The sequence below is a fragment of the Chiroxiphia lanceolata genome, chromosome 1 (genome assembly GCF_009829145.1).
Source record: "Chiroxiphia lanceolata isolate bChiLan1 chromosome 1, bChiLan1.pri, whole genome shotgun sequence".
Taxonomy (NCBI): domain Eukaryota; kingdom Metazoa; phylum Chordata; class Aves; order Passeriformes; family Pipridae; genus Chiroxiphia; species Chiroxiphia lanceolata.
This window is the reverse complement of record NC_045637.1, coordinates 1,281,431-1,306,270: the sequence shown is the minus strand read 5'-3', so window position 1 is coordinate 1,306,270 and position 24,840 is coordinate 1,281,431. Positions and strand designations below refer to the sequence as shown.

Below are 24,840 nucleotides of genomic sequence, written 5' to 3'. Positions count from 1 at the left end.
GCGGACAGTCTCCAATGCCTTAGAAAGGTCACAGTCCCTGGGAGCCCTTCCTGATGGATGAAGGAGAGCTGCTGCCCTTGTCTCTGGAATGGGATCAAGAGAGAGGACCTGGAAAACCAGAGGCTGCTCAGGCTGAACTTGTTCCATTGTTGTGATCCATTTGGATTTTTGAAATTTTCACTTGGTCATTTAAATTGTGTTTTGTGACCTGATTAAGAAATGCAATAAACAAAGACCCAACAGGGCTCGATCCTTTTTTGGTCAGGCTGCTCTGTGGCATCAATTCCCTCTTTCCACATTCAAACCATGAGGTTCCATAAGGTATATGTTGTAAGAAAACTAATAGATTGTAACATCCTGTACCTGGGAGCAAATAACAATGTTTACTAGAGGAAAGTTGGCATGCTTCTCTCTCCTCCTCTGTCACAAGAAAGGCATTCCTTTGTGGAATTCTGTGATTCCATGTCCTGCCCTTGAGGCCGTGTCCATCTGACCTTGGCAGCAGGTTTGAACTGTGAGCATTAGAGGGCAAAGGCTGGAGCTGATGGTGCGTGTCAGGGAGGGCTGAAGATGTGAGCAAAGCTTTGGAGAGGTGGGGTGTGATCCCTTGTGTCTCTCGTGGTTTGGGGGTGTGTTGTGAGGAGGTGCCCCAAAGGATCCCAGCCTTGTCAGGCTGCTCTGGGCTGTCCCATGTGCCTGGTGGGAGGTGTTGCCCCTTCCCTCCCCTTCCATTCCTCTCCCCTTTGCTTCCACCTGGCTAAGCCTGATACTGGACCTGACTTTTCCTACTGACTGTTCTCTGGGGGAGTTTTGGTGCCCCTCCTGCTTTTAAGGTTTGGATAGCTGGGGTCTTTTGGGCCCTGTCCTGGGCTGAGTGTCAGGGAGTGAGGTCTCTTCTCTGGGCATCTTTTCTGTCTGATGGGCAGCAAGAGGATTTGGAGGTGTCCAGGGTTGTGGGACACAAGCATTGCATGATGCCAGAGAATGCAAACAAGGCGGGGCTGTGTCAGTGCCCAGTGTGTTGGGGTGAGAAGTGTGTGCAGGGCTGGGCCCAGAGCCTTGGGCTGAGTGTCCCAAAGTGCAGATGGGAACAAGTGTGCAGTGCTGGAGCCCAGGAGCTGCATCCATTGGGCCAAGACTGCAAACATGAGTGGTGATGACCATGGCCACATCCTGGAGTTGAGCAAGGGCAGGGGCAAAGTCCTGTTTGTGGGGAGGGGTCATCGCAGGTAGGAGGAACGTCTGGGGGTTAATTTGACAAATGCTTTTCATAAAATTCCTCTCTAATCAGATTAAGTCTTTGTGTGCCTGGTGGAGAAGAAACGGCCAAGGAGATGGCCATGTACCAGTGTGGGAAAAGGGGCCAGAAGTCTGCAGGTGAGAATTGGGCAAGTTGTGAGCAAGCAGTGGGAGGTGACTCTTGCTGCCTCCTCAGCACTGGGGCTGTGCCATGTGAGGTGTGTGGGCAGTGCTGGGCTCTCCAGTGGAAGAAGCTGATGGACTTGGGGAATGCAGAGCAGTTGAGGACCATCAGGATTCTAAAGAGGCCGGAGGATGTTTGCTAGAGGAGAGGCTGAGAGAGCTGGGAGTGGCAGGAGACAAGGCTGGCCAGGGGAGTGTCATGAGTGTGTGTGAATCCCTGCTGGCAGGGACTGAAGTGGAGGGAGCCCAGCTCTTGTCAGCAGAACACACGGGCAGGACAAGGGACCATGGACACAAGGGAAACAGTTGGAATCGCATGGGCAAAGAAGACAAGCCTTGTTCTGTGTGAGGGAGGTCAGAGAGTGGCAGAGGAGGTGGAGTCTGTGTGCCTGGAGATGTAATGCTGAACTGGCCATGGTCCTGGCGAAGCTACTCTTGCTGGTTTTATTTGAGCAGGAGGGATGAAGCACTCTCAGTGCATCCTGGCCAAGTGGGTGATGTTGTGTCTGTGCTGGGAAGGTTGAAGAGTCGTGGTGGGGAAGAGAGTTTGTGCTGGCGCGGAGAGACTTTGTCAGAGGCGTGTGCAGGAGAGCCTTGTTGTGTGGAAGCCTTTGGTGTAGCAGGTGATGGGTTTGTGCCACGTTCTGTCAGGGCCCCCCCACCCCTGTTCCATTGCCCGTCTGTGTTAGTGCTGGTGACACATTTGCTAAGAAAGGTGTTGTGGCCTTTTCCCAGATTCTCACTGGCTGTAGAGCCCTGGCCTTGTGCCGAGTGAGGATGTAAAAGCATTGGAATCAAAAAAAGAGGAGGTCTGAGAGACTTTGATGCAGGAGAATTTTATTGAGTCAAAGGAGTGAAGAGACAGGAGCAGGGAGTGGGATGGATGAGGTGAGAGGTGCAAGTAGGGCGACCATCAGGTGAGGTGCTTTGCTTGCAGGAGATATTGGTGCAAGAGTGAGAAGGGCAGGTGCAGGGGTGTCAGCTGTGGTGTCAAGGAGCCTCAGCAGGTGCCGGAGCATCCCAGGCCTGCCAGGCCACAGCCCAGGCCTCCCAGGCCGTAGCCAAAGCCACGGCCATAGCCCAGGCCGTAGCCTGCGGCCCCAAAGCCGCCGGAGATGGGCTGTCCCTGGACGTTGAGCTCCGTGCCCAGGGCAGCCCCTGCGGTGGATCCAACGAAGGAGGTCTGGGGGAAGGAGGTCATGATGGGCCCTGGGAAGGTGACGCGGACGGGGGAGGGCTGGATGAGGACGGTGGAGTCCTGGCACTGCCTGACACAGGGCTCGTTGCAGCTGTTGGCCAGCGGGGTGGGTCCGCAGGGGCGGCAGAGGTCGTAGCAGGCCATGGGTGTGGTGTGGAGGGGCCCTGGGAGGGCAGGCAAGAGAAGGTGAGAGAAGGTGAGAGCAGAGAGGGGTGTGAGGCAGGTGCGGGCGGTGGGGGTGCTCGGGGCGGTGTTGCAGGAGGGGTGGTCAGTGGGGAGGCTGGTGTTGGGCTGTGGGGAGGCGTGAGGGCTGCTGAGGCTGGGGCAGAGCGTGCTGGGCGAGAGGGGCCAGGGGGGCGTTGTGTCAGGAGCAGGAGGGGGTTGTGAGGGGCTGGAGGCTCACCTGGTTGTGGGCAGAGAAGGCAGGAGAAGGCGTCAGGAGAAGGGTGGGAGGGAGAGAGGCGCTGGACCGGCTTTTATGCTGCTCCCGCAGGGGCGGCACAGCCTTGGCCCAGCACTGTCAGCTGGCGGCACCCTTGATGAGTTGGGATTTAGGATCATTTCCATGGAATTTGAGTGTTGTGGCATTTTGGAGACATGAGCAAAGCACTGGAGAGTTGGGGTGTCATCAGTGAGGTCACCCCATGTCCCTCGTTTGCTATGGTTTGTGGGTGTGTTGTGAGGTGAGGCCCCATTCCCTCACAACCCTGCCAGCTTGCTTTGGCTTTGGAGGTGTGCTGGGGGTGAGGAGCTGCCCCTTCCATTGCATTTGCTCCTTGCCCAGCTTTCTCCCAGCTGCCTCAGCCTGTCCTTAGGTTGGGCCTTTCTCACTGACTTTGCTCTGGGATGGGCTCCTTTCCAGCCCGGGGTCACAGGGCTTCTGCTCCCCAGTGATACATCCAAAGATGGCTGGGAAGAGGATGTGGGGAACTACAGGCCTTTCCGTCTGACCTGAGTGCTGGGGAAGGTTCTGGAGCAGGTCACCTTGAGTGCCATCCCATGGCACTTGCAGGATAAGGAGGGGATCAGGCCCAGCCATGATGGGTTTGTGAAAGGCAGGTGCTGCTTGAGCAACATGAGCTCCTTGTAGGCCAAGGTGAGCCACTGAGTGGGTGAGGTGGGGTGTGTTTTCCTTTCCAAAGTGCTCCCTTTCCGTGTCCTCCTCTTGCAGACGTGTCCTTGTGGTGTTGGTGGACTGCAGAGTAGAGCCTTGGGGATGATGAAGGGCTGGAGCCCCCGGTGTCCGTGGAGACTGAAGGCAGCCCAGACTGGGAGTTTTGTGTATGAGGTGTGGGTGGTGTGTCCAAGGCTGTGTTTGGGCAAGGGAAGAGTTTGTGTCCCATTGTGGAAGGCCCTTGTGTACCCCAGACTCTGTTGATCCTTGCGAAAAATTTCCTAGGAGAGAGCTGGTTTCTTTTCCACCCATCTGATGGCATCTGTTGCCAGAGCTCTGTGGCAAATGAAGTTGTAGGAGGCTTGGAAGAAAAAAGGATGAGGAGGCATGTGATGTTTTGCTGCAGGAGAACTTTATTGAGACAAAAGAGTGAAAAGGCAAGAAAAGAGTGGAAGAGATGTGGTCTGAGGTGCAGTAGTGCAACCATCAGCTGAGGTACTTCTGTTGTAGCAGATTTTGCCAGGGGCCCAAGCTCATGACCATGTTTGCAGGCAGCGCAGGATGGCCCCTTGGCTGCTTCCTTGCTTGGAGCCCTGAGAGCAGGAGCTGGAAGTGCTGAGCCCATTGGACAGCCTTGGGATGGAGAGGAATCCCTGTTCCATGTGGTGACTTGCAGGTGGTGGGTTGCTGGTGTTGGGGCAGTTGTTTGGGGCCTCAGCAGGTGCCGTAGCAGCCCCTGTTGGCGTAGCAGCCCAGGCCTCCCAGGCCGTAGCCAAAGCCACGGCCATAGCCCAGGCCGTAGCCTCCGGCCCCAAAGCCGCCGGAGATGGGCTGTCCCTGGACGTTGAGCTCCGTGCCCAGGGCAGCCCCTGCGGTGGATCCAACGAAGGAGGTCTGGGGGAAGGAGGTCATGATGGGCCCTGGGAAGGTGACGCGGACGGGGGAGGGCTGGATGAGGACGGTGGAGTCCTGGCACTGCCTGACACAGGGCTCGTTGCAGCTGTTGGCCAGCGGGGTGGGTCCGCAGGGGCGGCAGAGGTCGTAGCAGGCCATGGGTGTGGTGTGGAGGGGCCCTGGGAGGGCAGGCAAGAGAAGGTGAGAGAAGGTGAGAGCAGAGAGGGGTGTGAGGCAGGTGCGGGCGGTGGGGGTGCTCGGGGCGGTGTTGCAGGAGGGCTGGTCAGTGGGGAGGCTGGTGTGGGGCTGTGGGGAGGCGTGAGGGCTGCTGAGGCTGGGGCAGAGCGTGCTGGGCGAGAGGGGCCAGGGGGGCGTTGTGTCAGGAGCAGGAGGGGGTTGTGAGGGGCTGGAGGCTCACCTGGTTGTGGGCAGAGAAGGCAGGAGAAGGCTTGAGGAGAAGGGTGGGAGGGAGAGAGGCGCTGGGCCGGCTTTTATGCTGCTCCCGCAGGGGCGGCACAGCCTTGGCCCAGCACTGTCAGCTGGCGGCACCTTTGAGGAGTTGGTTTTTGGGAGGGTTGGATTGTGGGATGTGTGTCAGGGAGGGCTGAAGAAACAACTAGAGCCCGGGAGAGGTGTGATGTCATCAGTGAGGTGATTTTTTGGCCCTTGTGTGCTGTGGTTTTTGGATGTGTTGTGTATTGTGGATCCTCTTGTTCTGTGTGACTGGATGTCCATCAGTCAATGTGTTGCACCCAGGAATGCTGAGGGAGCCATTTGATGTCCTGGAGAGGCCACTCTCTATCAGCTTGGAAAGGTCATAGTCCTTTGGAGCAATTCTTGAGGGATGAAAGAGAGGTCGTCCCCTGGAATCATGATTGAGATCAAGAGAGAGGACCTGCAAAACTTAAGGCTGCTCAGGCTGAATTCAGGCTGGTCCGGTTCCATTCCTATGGTCTATTTGGATTTCTGAAATTTTCATGACAAGGTACTTGGTCATTTAAACTTTCTTTCTTGACCTCCTGAAGAAATGCAATAAACAAAGACTTAACAGGGCTCGATCCCTTTTTACCCACGCTGGTCTGTGGCACCAATTCCCTTCTTCCGCATTCAAGGCATGAGGTTTCATAAGGCATGAGGTTCCTAAGTTGTAACATCCTGTACCTGTGAGCAAAAACTGTAATTACTAGTGGATGGTCAGTGAGCTCCGCTCTCTTCTTCTGTCATTTTGCAGATTTTCCATTGTGGAATTCTGTGATTCTACATCTCGCCCTTGAGGCTGTGTCCATCTGACCTTGGCGGCAGCTTTGATGAGTTGGCTTTTTGGACGGTTGGATTGTTGGATGTGTATCAGGGAGGGCTGAATAAACAACCTGAGCCCAGGAGAGGTGTGATGTCATCAGTGAGGTGATTTTATGGCCCTCGTGTGCTGTGGGCTGAGTGGGTGAGGTGGGGTGTGTTTTCCTTTCCACAGTGCTCCCTTTCCGTGTGCTCCTCTTGCAGACGTGTCCTTGTGGTGGCAGCTTTGAAGGGAGAGTTGGTATTTGGGAGGTTGTGCCTGGAATGTGCTTGTGGGGGCACTTGGCAGGTGCAGACACTGCCCAGGAGAGGTGGGGTGTCCTCTGTGAGGTCACCTGATGTCACTCACGTGCTGTGGTTCTGTGGAATTGTGTGATTCCATGTCCTGCCCTTGAGGCCGTGTCCATCTGACCTTGGCGGCAGCTTTGATGAGTTGGGATTTGGGAGGGTTGGATGGTTGGATGTGTGTCAGGGAGAACTGAATAAACAAAAAGGCCAAAGAAATTGATGGTGTCATCAGTGAGGTCACCCCGTGTCTCTCGTGTGCTGTGGTTTGTGGGGACCTGGTGAAGATGAGGCCCCAGAGCCTGTCAGGCAGAGCTGCCCCCCTGGAGCCCAGGGCAGAGTTTGCAGGGGGTTTGTCAGGCGAGCAGGGAGTGTTGCTGGGCAAGGGGAAGCCCTGGAGGAAGGTTTGCTGTGTCACTGGGTGCCCCTGTGCCCTCCGGGCCTGAGGTGCTGCAGCCAGGAATGCTGAGGGAGCTGCCTGATGTGCTGGGGAGGCCACTCTCCTCCTCTTGCCATCAGCTGCTCCTGGTGCCAGTGCCTGGCAGCGCTTCCTGAGGGCTGAAAGAGAGCTCCTGGCTTGGTTTGTGGAGGAAGAGCAGCAGTGACTCCCTGGAGAACTGGCATGTGGTCAGGCTGCCCTCATTCCCAGGGTTACGGTCCCTTGGGATCTCTCAGATTTACAGGACATGATACTCTCTCTTTGAAACTGTATTTCGTGACCTCATTAAGAAAACCAATAAAGAAACAACAGAGTGGGCTTGGTCCCTTCTTGTCCAGGCTGGTCTGTGACATCAGTTCACTGGTTCACCATTCAGGCCATAATGGTTCATAACTTATAAGCCCTAATTTTTAATATCTTTTTCTTGTGAGGAAAAACCTGTAATTACCAGAGGAAGGTCAATGTGCTTGTCTCTCCTCGTCTGTCCTGCTCTGATGTTCTGTACCTTGCACACTGGAGGTTTGACCTACCCCATTTCCATCAGGATCATGGATTAAGTGCAAGCTCTGCAAGACTGTGGAGGACACCAAGCTGAGTGTTGTGGTTGGTTGTCGAGAGGGAAGGGATGGCAGCCAGAGGGGCCTGGACAGGCTGGGAAGGAGGACCTGTGTGATCCTCATGGAATTCAACAGGTCCAAGAGCTTGTGAGTTGTGTCAGTCCCTAACAGGGCTCCAGGCTGGTGGTGGCTGGTTTGAGAGCAACCCTGTGGAGAAGGCTTGGAGGGTATTGGTGGGTTAAGAATGCAGTGGGAGCCAGGAATGTGTCCTGGCAGCCCAGAAAGCCCCCGTGTGCTGGGCTCATGGCCACAGTGTGGGCAGCAGGGAGAGGGAGGGGATTGTGCCCCTCTGCTCCTTTCTGATGAGACTGGACTTGTGTGTTCAGCTCTGGGAGCCTGAGGAGAAGGAAAGCAGGGACGTGTTGGTGGGATGCAGAGTAGAACCTTGGGGATGATGAAGGGCTGGAGCCCCCGGTGTCCGTGGAGACTGAAGGCAGCCCAGACTGGGAGTTTTGTGTGTGAGGTGTGGGTGGTGTGTCCAAGGCTGTGTTTGGGCAAGGGAAGAGTTTGTGTCCCATTGTGGAAGGCCCTTGTGTACCAGTCTCTGTTGATCCTTGTAAAACATTTCCTAGGAGAGAGCTGGTTTCTTTTCCACCATCTGATGGCATCTGTTGCCAGAGCTCTGTGGCAAATGAAGTTGTAGGAGTCTTGGAAGAAGAAAGGATGAGGAGGCATGTGATGTTTTGCTGCAGGAGAACTTTATTGAGACAAAAGAGTGAAAAGGCAAGAAAAGAGTGGAAGAGATGTGGTCTGAGGTGCAGTAGGGCGACCATCAGCTGAGGTACTTCGGTTGTAGCAGATTTTGCCAGAGCCCCAAGCTCATGACCATGTTTGCAGGCAGCGCAGGATGGCCCCTTGGCTGCTTCCTTGCTTGGAGCCCTGAGAGCAGGAGCTGGAAGTGCTGAGCCCATTGGACAGCCTTGGGATGGAGATGAATCCCTGTTCCATGTGGTGACTTGCAGGTGGTGGGTGGCTGGTGTTGGGGCAGTTGTTTGGGGCCTCAGCAGGTGCCGTAGCAGCCCCTGTTGGCATAGCAGCCCAGGCCTCCCAGGCCGTAGCCAAAGCCACGGCCATAGCCCAGGCCGTAGCCTCCGGCCCCAAAGCCACCGGAGATGGGCTGTCCCTGGACGTTGAGCTCCGTGCCCAGAGCAGCCCCTGCGGTGGATCCAACGAAGGAGGTCTGGGGGAAGGAGGTCATGATGGGCCCTGGGAAGGTGACGCGGACGGGGGAGGGCTGGATGAGGACGGTGGAGTCCTGGCACTGCCTGACACAGGGCTCGTTGCAGCTGTTGGCCAGCGGGGTGGGTCCGCAGGGGCGGCAGAGGTCGTAGCAGGCCATGGGTGTGGTGTGGAGGGGCCCTGGGAGGGCAGGCAAGAGAAGGTCAGAGAAGGTGAGATCAGAGAGGGGTGTGAGGCAGCTGTGGGCGATGGGCTGGAGGCTCACCTGGTTGTGGGCAGAGAAGGCAGGAGAAGGCGTCAGGAGAAGGCTGTGAGGGAGAGAGGCGCTGGGCCGGCTTTTATGCTGCTCCCGCAGGGGCGGCACAGCCTTGGCCCAGCCCTGTCAGCTGGCGGCACCTTTGAGGAGTTGGGATTTGGGAGGGTTGGATTGCTGGATTTGTAGGAGGATTGGATTGTTGGCTGAATAAACAATCTGAGCCCAGGAGAGGTGTGATGTCATCAGTGAGGTGATTTTGTGGCCCTTGTGTGCTGTGGTTTGTGGGTGCTTTTGCTGACTTGGCCACCTCTTCTTTGTGCTGCATGTCCATCAGTCATTGTGTCGCACCCAGGAATGCTGAGGGAGTCATTTGATGTCCTGGGGAGGTCACTCTCCATCAACATGGAAAGGTCATAGTCCTTTGGAGCAATTCTTGAGGGATGAAAGAGTGTTCATCGCCTGGAATTGTGATCAAGATCAAGAGAGAGGACCTGGAAAACTGGAGGCTGTTTAGGTTGAATTCAGGCTGGTCAGGTTCCATTCCTATGGTGTGTTTGGATTTCTTAAATTTTCATGACAAGGGACTTGGTCTTTGAAACTTTATTTCTTGACCTCCTGAAGAAATACAATAAACAAAGACCCAATGGGGCTCCATCCCTTTTTGCCCAGGCTGGTCTGTGACGCCAATTCCCTTATTCTCCATTCAAGCCATGAGATTTAACAATGTATAACTTCTAAGTTGTAACATTCTGTACCTGTGAGCAAAAACTATAATTACTAGTGGATGGTCAGTAGGCTCCCCTCTCCTCTTCTGTCATTTTGCAGATGTTTCTTTGTGGAATTCGGTCATTCCGTGTCCTGCCCTTGAGGCCGCGTCGCTCTGACCTTGGTGGCAGCTTTGATGAATTGGTTGTTGGGAGGATTTACATGAAATATGGGCGTCAGGGCATTTGTCTGATGTGAGAAGAGCACTGGAGAGGTGGGGTGTCATCAGTGAGGTCACCCTATGTCCCTCGGGGGCTGTGGTTTGTGGGTGAGTTGTTTAGAGGGGCCCCATTCCCCCTCAGCCCTGTGGGGCTGGTCTGGGCTGTGCAGCCGTGCCGGGTGTGAGGGGCTGCCCCTTCAATCCCATTCATTCCTTCCAACCTCACTGCCAGCTCACTGAGCCTGTCTTTGAGCCTGGCCTTTGTCACTGGCTGTGCTCTGGTGTCAGCAAGTTCACCCTTTGGGGTCACAGGGTTTGTGCTCTGGTTGAAGACGAGCATCCACAGAAGAGTTTGTGCTGGGCATGAGGGGCTTCTCCTTCCATTTTTTTGGATTCCTGTCCACCTTTCTCCCAGCTCACACAGCCTGGTTTTAGGCTCAGCCTTGCCCACTGGGTGTGCTCTCTGGGGGCCTGGTTGCCTCTACTGCTGCTAAGATTGTATCTGAGTGTATCAGGTTCAGCTGACAAGAGTTCTGCAGGTGTGGCTTCTGTGAGAAGGTTCCAGAAGCTTCCCTGGTGTCTGACACAGCAAGTTCCCACTGGCTCCATGTTGGATCAGCCGCTGGACAAAGCAGAGGCAATCGTGGACGATGCAGCGATTCTGTGATCACAGCCTGTTCTGGAAGGGGCACAATTAGTGCTCAAGAGGAGCTGGAAGAGAGGAGAGAAAACATGGGAGAGGAAGAAGTCTGGGGTGATGAAGGGCAGTGCAGAGGGAGGGGAGGAGGTGGGCCAGGGGCTGTAGCAGAATGTGCTGTGCATCCCGTGGAGCAGAGCATGGTGGGTGAGGCTGTCCCCCCGCAGCCCCTGGAGGTGCAGGGTGGAGCAGAGATGCAGCTGCAGCCCCTGGAGGAGCTGCCAGCAGAGCCAGGGAATGCCCAAAGAGGCTGTGAGGCCGTGGGGAGGGCGAGGTGGAGCAGGCTCCTGGCAGGACCTGTGGCCCCATGGAGAGAGGAGTCCACCATGGAGGAGGTTTATTTGGCAGAACTTGGGAGCCCCTCGAGAGCCACGTTGGAGCAGCGTGTTCCTAAGGCCTGAGCCCGTGGGAGGGAGCCAGACTGGAGCCGTTTGTATGGAAATGCAGCCCATGGGAAGGCCCCTGTTGGAGACTGTGGGTGTGGGATGGAGCCCACGCTGGAGCAGGGGCAGAGTGTGAGGAGGAAGGAAGAGCAAAACCAAGGTGGGATGAACTGAACCCAAGCCACCTTGTCCATCGCCCTGAGGCACTTGGGGAGAGGGGGCAGAGAACTGGGGAGTGAAGTTCAGCCTGGTTGAAGGGAGGGGTGAAGTGAAGGTAGTTAAGGTTTGTTTTTCTGTCCCATTATCTTACTCGAAGGTTTGATTTTTAAGGAATGAAATGAATTTCCCTGAGTGGAGTCTGTTTTGCCCACAATGGTGACTGGTGACTGATCTCCCTGTCCTTAACTCCACTCAAGAGCCTTTCTCCATCTTCTTCTCTCTTTTGTCCACTGGAGGGAAGGGACTGAGAGAGGGGCTTGGTGGGCACTTGGTGTCCTGCAAAGATCAACCCCACAGAGCCCCAAGTTGTCAGCAGAGAAGGGTCCCAGGCTTGTCCCTGCCCCTGGTTCCAAGGTCTCCAGGCTGTGCCTGAGGAATCTTCAGTGATGGTGACCTCACAAAGGGGACTTGCTGTGGGACCTGAGAGCAGAGGGATGGGGGCTTGGGGTCACGTGCACAGGTGATGCAGGGCTCCTGGAGAGGGAGGCTGTTGGTGCAGAGACCCCCTGAATGGGTCCCTGTGGGGCCCTGCAGTGAGCAGGGAATGGTGGCCGGGGCATGTTCACCAGGGATCAGTTAAAGACCCACAACAACGTGAGATCCTGGCCCGGGGACTCCCAGGCAGGAGGAATTAAGAGCGTGCAGCCAGAGGGACAGTGCAACAAGGAGCCAGAGCTGGGTGAGCTGAGGACCCCCAGAAGGGTGGGTAGTAAGCTGGACACTTTGCATGGGTTCCCCAATGTCCTTGGAGCAGGAGGGGACAAGGACATGGGGCCTTGTGTGGGTGGTCCTGGGCCGTGTCTGTGAGGGGAGATGGTGTAAGAGGGACTGGAGGTGTTTGGGGTGGGAGCAAAGGGTTGGGGTGTCTCAGGGAGTGTTGTCATGTCAAAGCGTCAGTGTGATGAGTGATGGGCTGGTGTAACTTTGTGACAGACCCTCAGGAGCCAGTCAGTGCTGCTGGTGGTGGTGGTGGTGACATATTTCCTAGGAGGGGTCTTGTGCCCCTTTTCCATCCACCCCGCTGGCCTGTTGAGGCCTGGCTGTGTAGGGGGTGAAGTTGGAAAAGCCCTGGTAGAATTAAAAAGGAAGAGGCGTCTCAGGCTTTGATGCAGGAGAACTTTATTGAGACAAAAGAGTGAAAAGACAAGAGGAAGAAATGGGAGGGATGCAGTGAGAGGTGCAAGTAGGGCGACGATCAGGCGAGGTGCTTTGCTTGCAGGAGATATTGGTGCAAGAGTGAGAAGGGCAGGTGCAGAGGGTGTCAGCTGTGGTGTCAAGGAGGCTCAGCAGGTGCCGGAGCAGCCCAGGCCTGCCAGGCCAGAGCAGCCCAGGCCTCCCAGGCCGTAGCCAAAGCCACGGCCATAGCCCAGGCCGTAGCCTGCGGCCCCAAAGCCGCCGGAGATGGGCTGTCCCTGGACGTTGAGCTCCGTGCCCAGGGCAGCCCCTGCGGTGGATCCGACGGCGGAGCTCTGGGGGAAGGAGGTCATGATGGGCCCTGGGAAGGTGACGCGGACGGGGGAGGGCTGGATGAGGACGGTGGAGTCCTGGCACTGCCTGACACAGGGCTCGTTGCAGCTGTTGGCCAGCGGGGTGGGTCCGCAGGGGCGGCAGAGGTCGTAGCAGGCCATGGGTGTGGTGTGGAGGGGCCCTGGGAGGGCAGGCAAGAGAAGGTGAGAGAAGGTGAGAGCAGAGAGGGGTGTGAGGCAGGTGCGGGCGGTGGGGGTGCTCGGGGCGGTGTTGCAGGAGGGCTGGTCAGTGGGGAGGCTGGTGTGGGGCTGTGGGGAGGCATGAGGGCTGCTGAGGCTGGGGCAGAGCGTGCTGGGCGAGAGGGGCCAGGGGGGCGTTGTGTCAGGAGCAGGAGGGGGTTGTGAGGGGCTGCAGGCTCACCTGGTTGTGGGCAGAGAAGGCAGGAGAAGGCTTGAGGAGAAGGGTGGGAGGGAGAGAGGCGCTGGGCCGGCTTTTATGCTGCTCCCGCAGGGGCGGCACAGCCTTGGCCCAGCCCTTGGGGCATTTCTCAGGCAGCAGCTCTTGCCTGGCCCAGCCTGGTGAGTCCTGAGCTGGGTGAATGTTTTCCTTCCCCAACTCTGCAATGTCATGTCCTTCTCTTTAGGCCGTGTCCATCTGACCTTGGCAGCAGCTTTTAATTGCCAGAATTAGAGACCAATGGCTTGGTGTTGGTTTTGTGTGTCAGGTACATAGAAAATGCAAACAAAGCCTACAAGAATTGGGGAACTCATCACTGAGGTCATGCTATGGCACACTGACAACATTTCCTTTGTCCATCTTTACCTCCTGGCTGCAACAAGCCTTGCAGGTCTCACTGCTCCTCATAGCAACAGTGCTTCGGTCCCCTCAGTGTGTTGCTCTCCCTGCACTGTTTTTGCTTCACTTTTTTCCATGTCTTTCTTTCACCACAGAGCCCAACGCACACTCTCACATCAGACCTACCTATTTCTGAGGAGAGAGGAAGCATCACCTCATCAAGCTACTGGAAACACTTTTCCCAATGCACCTTTTCCTGCAAGGGAACACGGCCAACTTTTGATCCATTTGGTCTCTGCCAGGACAATAATGGCCTTCTCTTTTCTCCAATTGATCCCCAGCCATTCCTGCTGGCCACACCTCTTCTTTGCAGCCCAGAATATATCTGGTTGGTGTTCTGGGTTGAACGTGCACGTTTCTGTCTCATGTTCTGGTTTTGGTCCATCAGAACCTCCAAGTCCTTCTCTGTGGGGCTGCTCTCAAGGAGTTCCTCTCCAAGGCTGTGCTCCTGTCTGGGATTGCCCCAGCTCAGGTGCAGGAGTTTGCACTTTGACTTGTTGCACCTCATGATGTTCTCATGGTCCCACTTGTCAAGACCCCCGTGTCCCTCCCGATGACATTCCTGCATTTGGTTGTGTCAACTGCTCCACTCAGCTTCGTGTCACCTGCAAACTCACTGAGGGTGCACTTGATCTCACTGTCTACATCATTGATAAAGGTCTTAAAGTGCACCAGTCCAGGGCAGAGCACTGAGGGTCTTCACTTGTCACCAGCCCCCACCTGTCTAGAGAGCCACTGAGCACCACTCTCTGGCTGTGTCCACCCAGACAACTCCTCATCCAGTGATTCCTCCACCCTTCAAACCCATATATTTCCATTTTAGAGAGTAATGTCATGTGAGACCATGTTAAAGCCCTTACAGAAGTTTAGGCAGATCACACTGGCTGGATTTCTCTTGTCAACCAAAGCATTTCAGTAGAGAAGGACCTTGTGGTCCTGGCTGAGAATAAATGGATCATGGGTTGGCCATTTCTGGCCATTTTTGGTAAAAAGGACAGCATTAGGAAAAAAAAATGAATACAGCTTGAGGGAGTCAACCCTCCTGTCCCCCCACTGCTAGGGCTCCACAGTAGAAGAATGACATAGACTTGTTTGACCAAAAGCAGTGCGGGGAAACTACGATGCTGAAAGGATTGGAGTTGAGCTAATATGAGGAAAAGCTGAGAGAGCTCGAAACATTTTCAGCAGGAATGCAAATGGGACATGGCAATATGCCATGTCATGACATCATTGATGATGCCCCAGTTCTTGAAAGCTTTGCAAATTCCATGTGTCCCAACACACACCATAAACAAGACATTGGTCTCTAATTCTTGCAATTAAAACCTGCAAGCAAGGCCAGAAGGACACGGCCTCAAGAGCAGAACATGACATTGCAGAATGGCAGGAAGGAAATCACACCCACCTCATGACTGTCCCACAAAGGTAAAGGCTGTGCCGCCCCTGTGGGAGCAGCATAAAAGCCGGCCCAGCGCCTCTCTCCCTCTCACCCTTCTCCTGACGCCTTCTCCTGCCTTCTCTGCCCACAACCAGGTGAGCCTCCAGCCCCTCACAACCCCCTCCTGCTCCTGACACAACGCCCCCCTGGCCCCTCTCGCCCAGCACGCTCTGCCCCAGCCTCAGCAGCCCTCACGCCTCCCCACAGCCCCACACCAGCCTCCCCACTGACCAGCCCTCCTGCAACACCGCCCCGAGCACCCCCACCGCCCGCACCTGCCTCACACCCCTCTCTGCTCTCACCTTCTCTGACCTTCTCTTGCCTGCCCTCCCAGGGCCCCTCCACACCACACCCATGGCCTGCTACGACCTCTGCCGCCCCTGCGGACCCACCCCACTGGCCAACAGCTGCAACGAGCCCTGTGTCAGGCAGTGCCAGGACTCCACCGTCCTCATCCAGCCCTCCCCCGTCCGCGTCACCTTCCCAGGGCCCATCATGACCTCCTTCCCCCAGAGCTCCTTCGTTGGATCCACCGCAGGGGCTGCCCTGGGCACGGAGCTCAACGTCCAGGGACAGCCCATCTCCGGCGGCTTTGGGGCCGCAGGCTACGGCCTGGGCTATGGCCATGGCTTTGGCTATGGCCTGGGAGGCCTGGGCTGCTACGCCAACAGGGGCTGCTACGGCACCTGCTGAGGGCCACCAATAACACCCTTCATGCCACAAGCTCGGGCTCTGGCAAAATCTGCTACAACAAAATTACCTCAGATGATGGTCGCTCTACTGCACCTCACACCAGATCCCTTCCACTGTCTTCTCTGCCCTTTCACTCTTTTTCTCAATAAAGTTCTCCTGCAGCAAAACATAACATGCCTCCTCATCCTTTCTTCTTCAAGTCTCCTACAATTTCATTTGCCACAGAGCTCAGGCATCAGATGGGTGGGAAAGGGACCAACTCTCTCCTAGGAAATATTTCACAGGGATCAACAGAGACTGGTACACAAGGGCCTTCCACAATGGGACACAAACTCTTCCCTTGCCCAAACACAGCCTTGGACACACCACCCACACCTCACACACAAAACTCCCAGTCTGGGCTGCCTTCAGTCTCCAGGGACACCGGGGGCTCCAGCCCTTCATCATCCCCAAGGCTCTACTCTGCAGCCCACCAACACGTCCCTGCTTTCCTTCTCCTCGGGCTCCCAGAGCTGAACACACAAGTCCAGTCTCACCAGAAAGGAGCAGAGGGGCACAATCCCCTCCCTCTCCCTGCTGCCCACACTGTGGCCATGAGCCCAGCACACGGGGGCTTTCTGGGCTGCCAGGACACATTCCTGGCTCCCAGTCAGTTCTTCACCCACCAATACCCTCCAAGCCTTCTCCACAGGGTTGCTCTTGAAGCCAGGTAAAACCTGGAAAGCGAATTTAGTCGAGCAATGTAAGGATTAGAGAGAGTTAAACACAAAGGCTTTAAGCAAAGCATAGAGAACTTAGTATTAAGAAATAGTGGAGGCAATAAATTCACTGGAATACAGGACACTCTGACATAAGAGAACACAAGCATGAACAGAAAGAACTAAAATGCTAGCACACACGAAAAAGGACATATGGAAGAAAAACAAAAGGAGATAAGGAAAGAGACAAGCCAAGTAATCAGGTACTCTTGCCAGATACTGAAAACCCCTGCCAAATGCAAAAGGAAACTACCCAAATTAGAGAAGGTTCAAAAGTTTATGAAGATGATGATGAAGAGGACACGAGTTCATGATGAAGGACAACAGGAACTCCCACCAAAGTTCTCCCCAAATTAGAGACCACGCCTCAAACTCCGCCTCAACTCCGCCTGTTATGAATATTAAAAGTAGATGTTGCAAGATAATGAATATTCATAATATGTGATGTAATTGCTTGGCAAAAAGTGTATAAAAAGCTCAATTGTAAGTTTCTCGAGCGGAGCAGTTTGCCGAGGGCGACCTGGCTGCTCCCCGGCTGCTCCCCGGCCGTAAAATAAAATACCTCCTGCTTGTACACTGAAAATTCTGTCTCTGAGCAGTTCCTCAGCGCCTTTTGGGGTATAAAATTGGCATCACTCTCAAACCAGCCACCACCACCCTGGAGCCCTGTTAGGGACTGACACAACCCACAAGCTCTCAGACCTGTTGAATTCCACGAGGATCACACAGGTCCTCCTTCCCAGCCTGTCCAGGGCTGCCATCCCTTCCCTCTCAACAACCAACCACAACACTCAGCTTGGTGTCCTCCACAGTCTTGCAGAGCTTGCACTTAATCCATGATCCTGATGGAAATGGGGTAGGTCAAACCTCCAGTGTGCAAGGTACAGAACATCAGAGCAGGACAGACGAGGAGAGAGAAGCACATTGACCTTCCTCTGGTAATTACAGGTTTTTCCTCACAAGAAAAAGATATTAAAAATTAGGGCTTATAAGTTATGAACCCTTATGGCCTGAATGGTGAACCAGTGAACTGATGTCACAGACCAGCCTGGACAAGAAGGGACCAAGCCCACTCTGTTGTTTGTTTATTGCTTTTCTTAATGAGGTCACGAAATACAGTTTCAAAGAGAGAGTATCATGTCCTGTAAATCTGAGAGATCCCAAGGGACCGTAACCCTGGGAATGAGGGCAGCCTGACACATGCCAGTTCTCCAGGGAGTCACTGCTGCTCTTCCTCCACAAACCAAGCCAGGAGCTCTCTTTCAGCCCTCAGGAAGCGCTCCCAGGCACTGGCACCAGGAGCAGCTGATGGCAAGAGGAGGAGAGTGGCCTCCCCAGCACATCAGGCAGCTCCCTCAGCATTCCTGGCTGCAGCACCTCAGGCCCGGAGGGCACAGGGGCACCCAGTGACACAGCAAACCTTCCTCCAGGGCTTCCCCTTGCCCAGCAACACTCCCTGCTCGCCTGACAAACCCCCTGCAAACTCTGCCCTGGGCTCCAGGGGGGCAGCTCTGCCTGGGCGCCTTTGGGGCCTCATCTTCACCAGGTCCCCACAAACCACAGCACACAAGGGACACGGGGTGACCTCACTGAGGACACCACCAATTTCCTTGGCCTTTTTGTTTATTCAGCCTTCCCTGACACACATCCAACCATCCAACCCTCCCAAATCCCAACTCATCAAAGCTGCCACCAAGGTCAGATGGACACGGCCTCAAGGGCAGGACATGGAATCACACAATTCCACAGAACCACAGCACGTGAGTGACATCAGGTGACCTCACAGAGGACACCCCACCTCTCCTGGGCAGTGTCTGCACCTGCCAAGTGCCCCCACAAGCACATTCCAGGCACAACCTCCCAAATACCAACTCTCCCTTCAAAGCTGCCACCACAAGGACACGTCTGCAAGAGGAGCACACGCAAAGGGAGCACTGTGGAAAGGAAAACACACCCCACCTCACCCACTCAGCCCACAGCACATGAGGGCCACAAAATCACCGCACTGATGACATCACACCTCTCCTGGGCTCTGGTTGCTTATTCAGCCCTCCCTGACACAAATCCAATAATCCAACCCTCCCAAGAACCAACTAATTAAAGCTGCCGCCAAGGTTAGATGGACGCAGTCTCAAGGGCAGGACATGGAATCATAGAATTCCACAAAGGAACATCTGCAAAATGACAGAAGAGGAGAGTGGAGCCCACTGACCATCCACTAGTAATTTCTTTGGACGCTCGTCTTCAACGAGAGCACAAGCCCTGTGACCCCAAAGGGTGAACTTGCTGACACCAGAGCACAGCCAGTGACAAAGGCCAGGCTCAAAGACAGGCTCAGTGAGCTGGCAGTGAGGCTGGAAGGAATGAATGGGATTGAAGGGGCAGCCCCTCACACCCGGCACGGCTGCACAGCCCAGACCAGCCCCACAGGGCTGAGAGGGAATGGGGCCCCTCTAAACAACTCACCCACAAACCACAGCCCCCAAGGGACACAGGGTGGCCTCACTGATGGCACTCCACCTCTCCAGTGCTTTGGTCACATCTGACAAATGCCCTGACCCCCACATTTCATGTAAATCACCCAAGAACCAACTCATCAAAGCTGCTGCCAAGGTCAGATGGACGCGGCCTCAAGGGCAGGACATGGAATGACAGAATTCCACAAAGAAACATCCGCAAAATGACAGGAGAGAGGAGCCCACTGACCATCCACTAGTAATTATAGTTTTTGCTCACAGGTACAGGACGTTACAACTTAGGAGTTCTACATTGTGAAATCCCATGGTTTGAACGCAGAATAAGGGAATTGGCGTCACAGACCAGCCTGGGCAAAAAGGGATCGAGCACCGTTCAGAGTGCTCCAGTTTTCCAGGTCCTCTCTCTCGATCTAAATCACGATTCCAGGGGATGAGCTCTCTTTCATCCCTCAAGAAGTGCTCCAAAGGACTATGACCTTTCCAAGTTGATGGAGAGTGTTCTCCCCAGGACATCAAATGGCTCCCTCAGCATTCCTGGGTGCAAAACAATGACTGGTGGACATCCAGTCACACAGAACAAGAGGGGGCCCAGTCAGCGCAAATCACCCACAAACCACAGCACACAAGGGCCAAAAAATAACCTCACTGATGACATCACACCTCTCCTGGGCTCTAGTTGTTTCTTCAGCCCTCCCTGACACACATCCAACAATCCAACCCCGCCAAAAACCAACTCCTCAAAGGTGCCGCCAGCTGACAGTGCTGGGCCAAGGCTGTGCCGCCCCTGCGGGAGCAGCATAAAAGACGGCCCAGCGCCTCTCTCCCTCCCACCCTTCTCCTGACACCTTCTCCTGCCTTCTCTGCCCACAACCAGGTGAGCCTCCAGCCCCTCACAACCCCCTCCTGCTCCTGACACAACGCCCCCCTGGCCCCTCTCGCCCAGTACGCTCTGCCCCAGCCTCAGCAGCCCTCATGCCTCCCCACAGCCCCACACCAGCCTCCCCACTGACCAGCCCTCCTGCAACACCGCCCCGAGCACCCCCACTGCCCGCACCTGCCTCACCCCCCTCTCTGCTCTCACCTTCTCTGACCTTCTCTTGCCTGCCCTCCCAGGGCCCCTCCACACCACACCCATGGCCTGCTACGACCTCTGCCGCCCCTGCGGACCCACCCCGCTGGCCAACAGCTGCAACGAGCCCTGTGTCAGGCAGTGCCAGGACTCCACCGTCCTCATCCAGCCCTCCCCCGTCCGCGTCACCTTCCCAGGGCCCATCATGACCTCCTTCCCCCAGAGCTCCTTCGTTGGATCCACCGCAGGGGCTGCCCTGGGCACGGAGCTCAACGTCCAGGGACAGCCCATCTCCGGCGGCTTTGGGGTCGCAGGCTACGGCCTGGGCTATGGCCGTGGCTTTGGCTACGGCCTGGGAGGCCTGGGCTGTGGCCTGGGTGGCCTGGGCTGCTCCGGCACCTGCTGAGGTTCCTTGACACCACAGCTGACACCCCCTGCACCTGCCCTTCTCACTCTTGCACCAATATCTCCTGCAAGCAAAGCACCTCACCTCATGGTCGCCCTACTTGCACCTCTCACCTCGTCCATCCCACTCCCTGCTCCTGTCTCTTCACTCCTTTGACTCAATAAAATTCTCCTGCATCAAAGTCTCTCAGGCCTCCTCTTTTTTTGATTCCAATGCTTTTACATCCTCACTCGGCACAAGGCCAGGGCTCTACAGCCATTGGGAACCTGGGAAAAGGCCACAACACCTTTCTTAGCAAATCTGTCACCAGCACTAACACAGACGGGCAATGGAACAGGGGTGGAGGGGCCCTGACAGAACGTGGCACAAACCCATCACCTGCTACACCAAAGGCTTCCACACAACAAGGCTCTTCTGCACACGCCTCTGCCAAAGTCTCTCTGGGCCAGCACACACTGCACAAACTCTCTTCCCCACCAGGACTCTTCAACCTTCCCAGCACAGACACAACATTACCCACTTGGCCAGGATGCACTGCAAGTGCTTCAATCTTCCTGCTCAAACAAACCCAGCAAGAGCAGCTTGACCAGGACCATGGCCAGTTCAGCATCACATCTCCAGGCACACAGACTCCACCTCCTCTGCCACTCTCTGACCTCCCTCACACAGAACAAGGCTTGTCTGCTTTGTCCCTGCAATTCCATCTCTTTCCCTTGTGTCCACAGCCCCTTGTCCTGCCCTTGTGTTCTGCTGACAAGAGCTGGGCTCCCTCCACTTCAGTCCCTGCCAGCAGGGATTCACACACACTCATGACACTCCCTGGCCAGCCTTGTCTCCTGCCACTCCAGCTCTCTCAGCCTCTCCTCTAGCAAACATCCTCCGGCCTCTTTAGAATCTTGATGGACCTCAACTGCTCTGCATTCCTCAAGTCCATCAGCTTCTTTTACTGGAGAGCCCAGCACTGCCCACAGACCTCACATGGCACATCCCCAGTGCTGAGGAGGCAGCAAGAGTCACCTCCCACTGCTTGCTCTCACCTTTCCCAATCCTCAGTGGCAGACTTCTGACCCCCTTTTCTCACACTGGTTCATGGCCACTTACTGGACCACTTTTTCTCCACCAGAACCACAAAATCTTGTCCTGATAAGATATTAGTTATATGAAAACAGTTGATCCAGTTGATCTCCAGCCTTTCCTCCTACCTGCGATGACCCCTCCCCACAAACAGGATTTTGCCCCTGCCTTTGCTCAACTCCAGCACGTGGCCATGGCCATCACCACTCATGTTTGCTGTCTTGGCCCAATGGATGCAGCTCCTGGGCTCCAGCACTGCACACTTGTTCCCATCTGCACTTTGGGACACTCAGCCCAAGGCTCTGGGCCCAGCCCTGCACACACTTCTCACCCCAACACACTGGGCACTGACACAGCCCCGCCTTGTTTGCATTCTCTGGCATCATGCAATGCTTGTGTCCAACAACCCTGGACACCTCCAAATCCTCTTGCTGCCCATCAGACAGAAAAGATGCCCAGAGAAGGGACCTCACCCTTTGGCACTCAGCCCAGGACAGGGACCAAAACACCCAGGTATCCAAACCTTTAAAGCAGGAGGGGCACCAAAACCCCCACAGAGCAGATTCCGCAGGAAAAGTCAGGTCCAGTGTCAGGTTTAGCCAGGTGGAAGCAAAGGGGAGAGGGATGGAAGGTGAGGGAAGGGACAACACCTCCCACCAGGCACATGGGACAGCCCAGAGCGACCTGACAGGGCTGGGATGCTTTGGGGCACCTCCTCACAACACACCCCAAACCACAGCACACCAGGGACGTGGGGGGACCTCACTCACCACACCCCACCTCTCCAAAGCTTTGCTCACATCTTCAGCCCTCCCTGACACACACCATCAACTCCAGCCTTTGCCCTCTAATACTCACAGTTCAAAGCTGCTGCCAAGGTCAGATGGATACGGCCTCAAGGGCAGGACATGGAAGCACAGAATTCCACAAAGGAATGCCTTTCTTGTGACAGAGGAGGAGAGAGAAGCATGCCAACTTTCCTCGAGTAAATATAGTTATTTTCTCACAGGTACAGGATGTTACAACCTATTAGTTTTCTTACAACTTATAAGTTATGAAATCTTATGGCTTGAATGTGGAAGGAGGGAACTGATGCCACAGACCAGGCTGGGCAAAAAGGGATAAAGTCCTGTTGAGTGTTTGTTTATTGCATTTCTTAATCAGGCCACAAAATACAGTTTAAGTGACCAAGTGAAAATTTCAAAAATCCAAATGGATCACAACAATGGAACAAGTTCAACCTGAGCAGCCTCTGGTTTTCCAGGTCCTCTCTCTTGATCCCATTCAAGATACAACAGTAGCAGCCCCTCTTTATCCATCAGGAAGGGCTCCCAGGCACTGTGACCTTTCCAAGGCATTGGAGATTGTCCGCCAAAAGATATCAAATGGCTCCCTGTGCATTCCTGGGTGCAACACATTGACTGATGGACATCCAGTCACACAGAACAAGAGGATCCACAATTCTGAACACATCCACAAACCACAGCACACGAGGGCCACAAAATCACCTCACTGATGACATCACACCTCTCCTGGGCTCAGGTTGTTTATTCGGCCCTCCCTGACACACATCCAACCCTCCCAAATCCCAACTCCTCAAAGGTGCCGCCAGCTGACAGTGCTGGGCCAAGGCTGTGCTGCCCCTGCGGGAGCAGCATAAAAGCCGGCCCAGCGCCTCTCTCCCTCCCACCCTTCTCCTGACGCCTTCTCCTGCCTTCTCTGCCCACAACCAGGTGAGCCTCCAGCCCCTCACAACCCCCTCCTGCTCCTGACACAACGCCCCCCTGGCCCCTCTCACCCAGCACGCTCTGCCCCAGCCTCAGCAGCCCTCACGCCTCCCCACAGCCCCACACCAGCCTCCCCACTGACCAGCCCTCCTGCAACACCGCCCCGAGCACCCCCACCGCCCGCACCTGCCTCACACCCCTCTCTGCTCTCACCTTCTCTCACCTTCTCTTGCCTGCCCTCCCAGGGACCCTCCACACCACACCTATGGCCTGCTACGACCTCTGCCGCCCCTGCGGACCCACCCCGCTGGCCAACAGCTGCAACGAGCCCTGTGTCAGGCAGTGCCAGGACTCCACCGTCCTCATCCAGCCCTCCCCCGTCCGCGTCACCTTCCCAGGGCCCATCATGACCTCCTTCCCCCAGAGCTCCTTCGTTGGATCCACCGCAGGGGCTGCCCTGGGCACGGAGCTCAACGTCCAGGGACAGCCCATCTCCGGCGGCTTTGGGGCCGCAGGTTACGGCCTGGGCTATGGCCGTGGCTTTGGCTACGGCCTGGGAGGCCTGGGCTGCTACGCCAACAGGGGCTGCTACGGCACCTGCTGAGGCCCCAAACAACTGCCCCAACACCAACCACCCATGACCTGCAAGTCACCACATGGAACAAGGATTCATCTCCGCCCCAAGGCTGTCCAATGGGCTCAGCACTTCCAGCTCCTGCTCTCAGGGCTCCAAGCAAGGAAGCAGCCAAGGGCCCAGCCCATGCTGCCTGCAAACATGGCCCAGCTCCCTCCTCCTCTTCTCCCCCTTCCTTCTCTCCAGCACCCCTTCGGCTCTGGTCAGTCCCCTCTGCTGCAAACACCTTCTCACAAGCCACACACCATTAGCCACCTCCGCTGGGCTGCTCCCAACAAGGGGAGCAGCAAGACCTCAGGGCTCTGGACAAATCTTCCAGGGAAGGACCTCGGCTGATGATTGTCCTACTTGCACCTCAGACCAGATCCCTTCCCCTGGCTGCTCCTTTCTTTTTACTCTTTAGTCTCAATAAAGTTCTCCTGCATCACAGCCTCTGATGTCTCCTCCTAATTTTTTTTTCCAATTGTCTCACAATCTGAAGGAGTACAACGCCAGGGCTCAAAATCCATCAGGTTGGGTGAAAAAGGGTCACAAGGCCTTTCTTAACAACTGTGCCTGACATGCAGACTGGCACAGGGTGGGGGGCCTTCCAAAATATGGGACAAACCCATCACCTGCTACACCAAAGGCTTCCACACAACAAGGCTCTCCTGCACACCCCTCTGCCAAAGTCTCTCTGCGCCAGCACACACTGCACAAACTCTCCTCCCCACCAGGACTCTCAAACCCTTCAGCAAACAGTGTTACAAGATCATTCACTTTGGCAAAAACTTTGGAGAGCAAGTGTTTCACCCCTCTTCACAAGCAGAGCCAGAGAGAGCAGGATTTCCAGTGCTGTGGCCAGTTCAGTTTTAGATCTCTCAGGATGGAGACACCACAACCTCTTCCACACTATGAACCCCCTCAAACTGCCTTCTTTGCCCATGGAATTCCATTTGTTTTCACTTGTGCTCACGGACACCTCTCCTGCTACTGGGCAGGACTCTCAAGAGCCAGGTTCCCTTCCCTTCATTGCTGCCATCACAGATTCATACACACCTAAGATGACCCAGGGCACATTTCTGACTCCTCACTAAGTGCTCCCAACTCTCTCACCCTCTCCACTTATGAAAAGCTCCTGCACCCCTTCAAAACCCCTGTGGCCCTACACTGCTCTTGAGTCACTCAGTCCACGATCCTTTGGTTCTCCGCCATTACCACAACGTCCATCTCTGCTGGGTTCTTTCTATCTAATTGCTCCCCAGACACTGCTGCCACAAGAAAGAGTCCACTGCAGAATTAGCACTTGGCCTTTCCCTGCTGAATTCCCTCAGATTCA

The 24,840-nt window shown here is 55.5% G+C and overlaps 5 protein-coding genes across 6 annotated transcripts; 2 read left to right on the top strand and 3 right to left on the bottom strand.

The window, feature by feature from the left end:
- Positions 1–2,254: 2,254 nt before the first annotated feature.
- Positions 2,255–3,048, bottom strand: LOC116789600 (feather keratin B-4-like). The gene is made up of 2 exons (XM_032693603.1): positions 3,024–3,048; positions 2,255–2,784 (listed from the first exon to the last, which is right to left on the bottom strand). The coding sequence occupies exon 2, from the start codon at positions 2,762–2,764 to the stop codon at positions 2,423–2,425; it is 342 nt and encodes a 113-aa protein (XP_032549494.1). The 5' UTR covers positions 2,765–2,784; positions 3,024–3,048; the 3' UTR covers positions 2,255–2,422.
- A 1,390-nt stretch (positions 3,049–4,438) lies between these two features.
- LOC116789651 (feather keratin B-4-like) lies at positions 4,439–8,733 on the bottom strand. The gene is made up of 2 exons (XM_032693727.1): positions 8,710–8,733; positions 4,439–4,807 (listed from the first exon to the last, which is right to left on the bottom strand). The coding sequence occupies exon 2, from the start codon at positions 4,785–4,787 to the stop codon at positions 4,449–4,451; it is 339 nt and encodes a 112-aa protein (XP_032549618.1). The 5' UTR covers positions 4,788–4,807; positions 8,710–8,733; the 3' UTR covers positions 4,439–4,448.
- On the bottom strand, positions 8,256–13,120 carry LOC116789578 (feather keratin B-4-like). Of its 2 annotated transcripts, none has more exons than XM_032693567.1 (2): positions 12,812–13,120; positions 8,256–8,624 (listed from the first exon to the last, which is right to left on the bottom strand). In XM_032693567.1, the coding sequence occupies exon 2, from the start codon at positions 8,602–8,604 to the stop codon at positions 8,266–8,268; it is 339 nt and encodes a 112-aa protein (XP_032549458.1). In that variant the 5' UTR covers positions 8,605–8,624; positions 12,812–13,120; the 3' UTR covers positions 8,256–8,265. The 2 variants fall into 2 exon arrangements, with proteins under 2 accessions (XP_032549458.1, XP_032549450.1); XM_032693559.1 differs by lacking the exon at positions 8,256–8,624 and adding an exon at positions 12,131–12,572 and having other exon boundaries at positions 12,812–13,112.
- Positions 13,121–14,758: 1,638 nt separating this feature from the next.
- On the top strand, positions 14,759–15,377 carry LOC116794482 (feather keratin B-4-like). The gene is made up of 2 exons (XM_032703168.1): positions 14,759–14,779; positions 15,019–15,377. The coding sequence occupies exon 2, from the start codon at positions 15,039–15,041 to the stop codon at positions 15,375–15,377; it is 339 nt and encodes a 112-aa protein (XP_032559059.1). The 5' UTR covers positions 14,759–14,779; positions 15,019–15,038.
- Positions 15,378–19,432: 4,055 nt separating this feature from the next.
- Positions 19,433–23,743, top strand: LOC116789660 (feather keratin 2-like). The gene is made up of 3 exons (XM_032693755.1): positions 19,433–19,486; positions 19,726–20,040; positions 23,431–23,743. The coding sequence occupies exons 2-3, from the start codon at positions 19,746–19,748 to the stop codon at positions 23,490–23,492; spliced, it is 357 nt and encodes a 118-aa protein (XP_032549646.1). The 5' UTR covers positions 19,433–19,486; positions 19,726–19,745; the 3' UTR covers positions 23,493–23,743.
- The last annotated feature ends 1,097 nt before the right edge of the window (positions 23,744–24,840 follow it).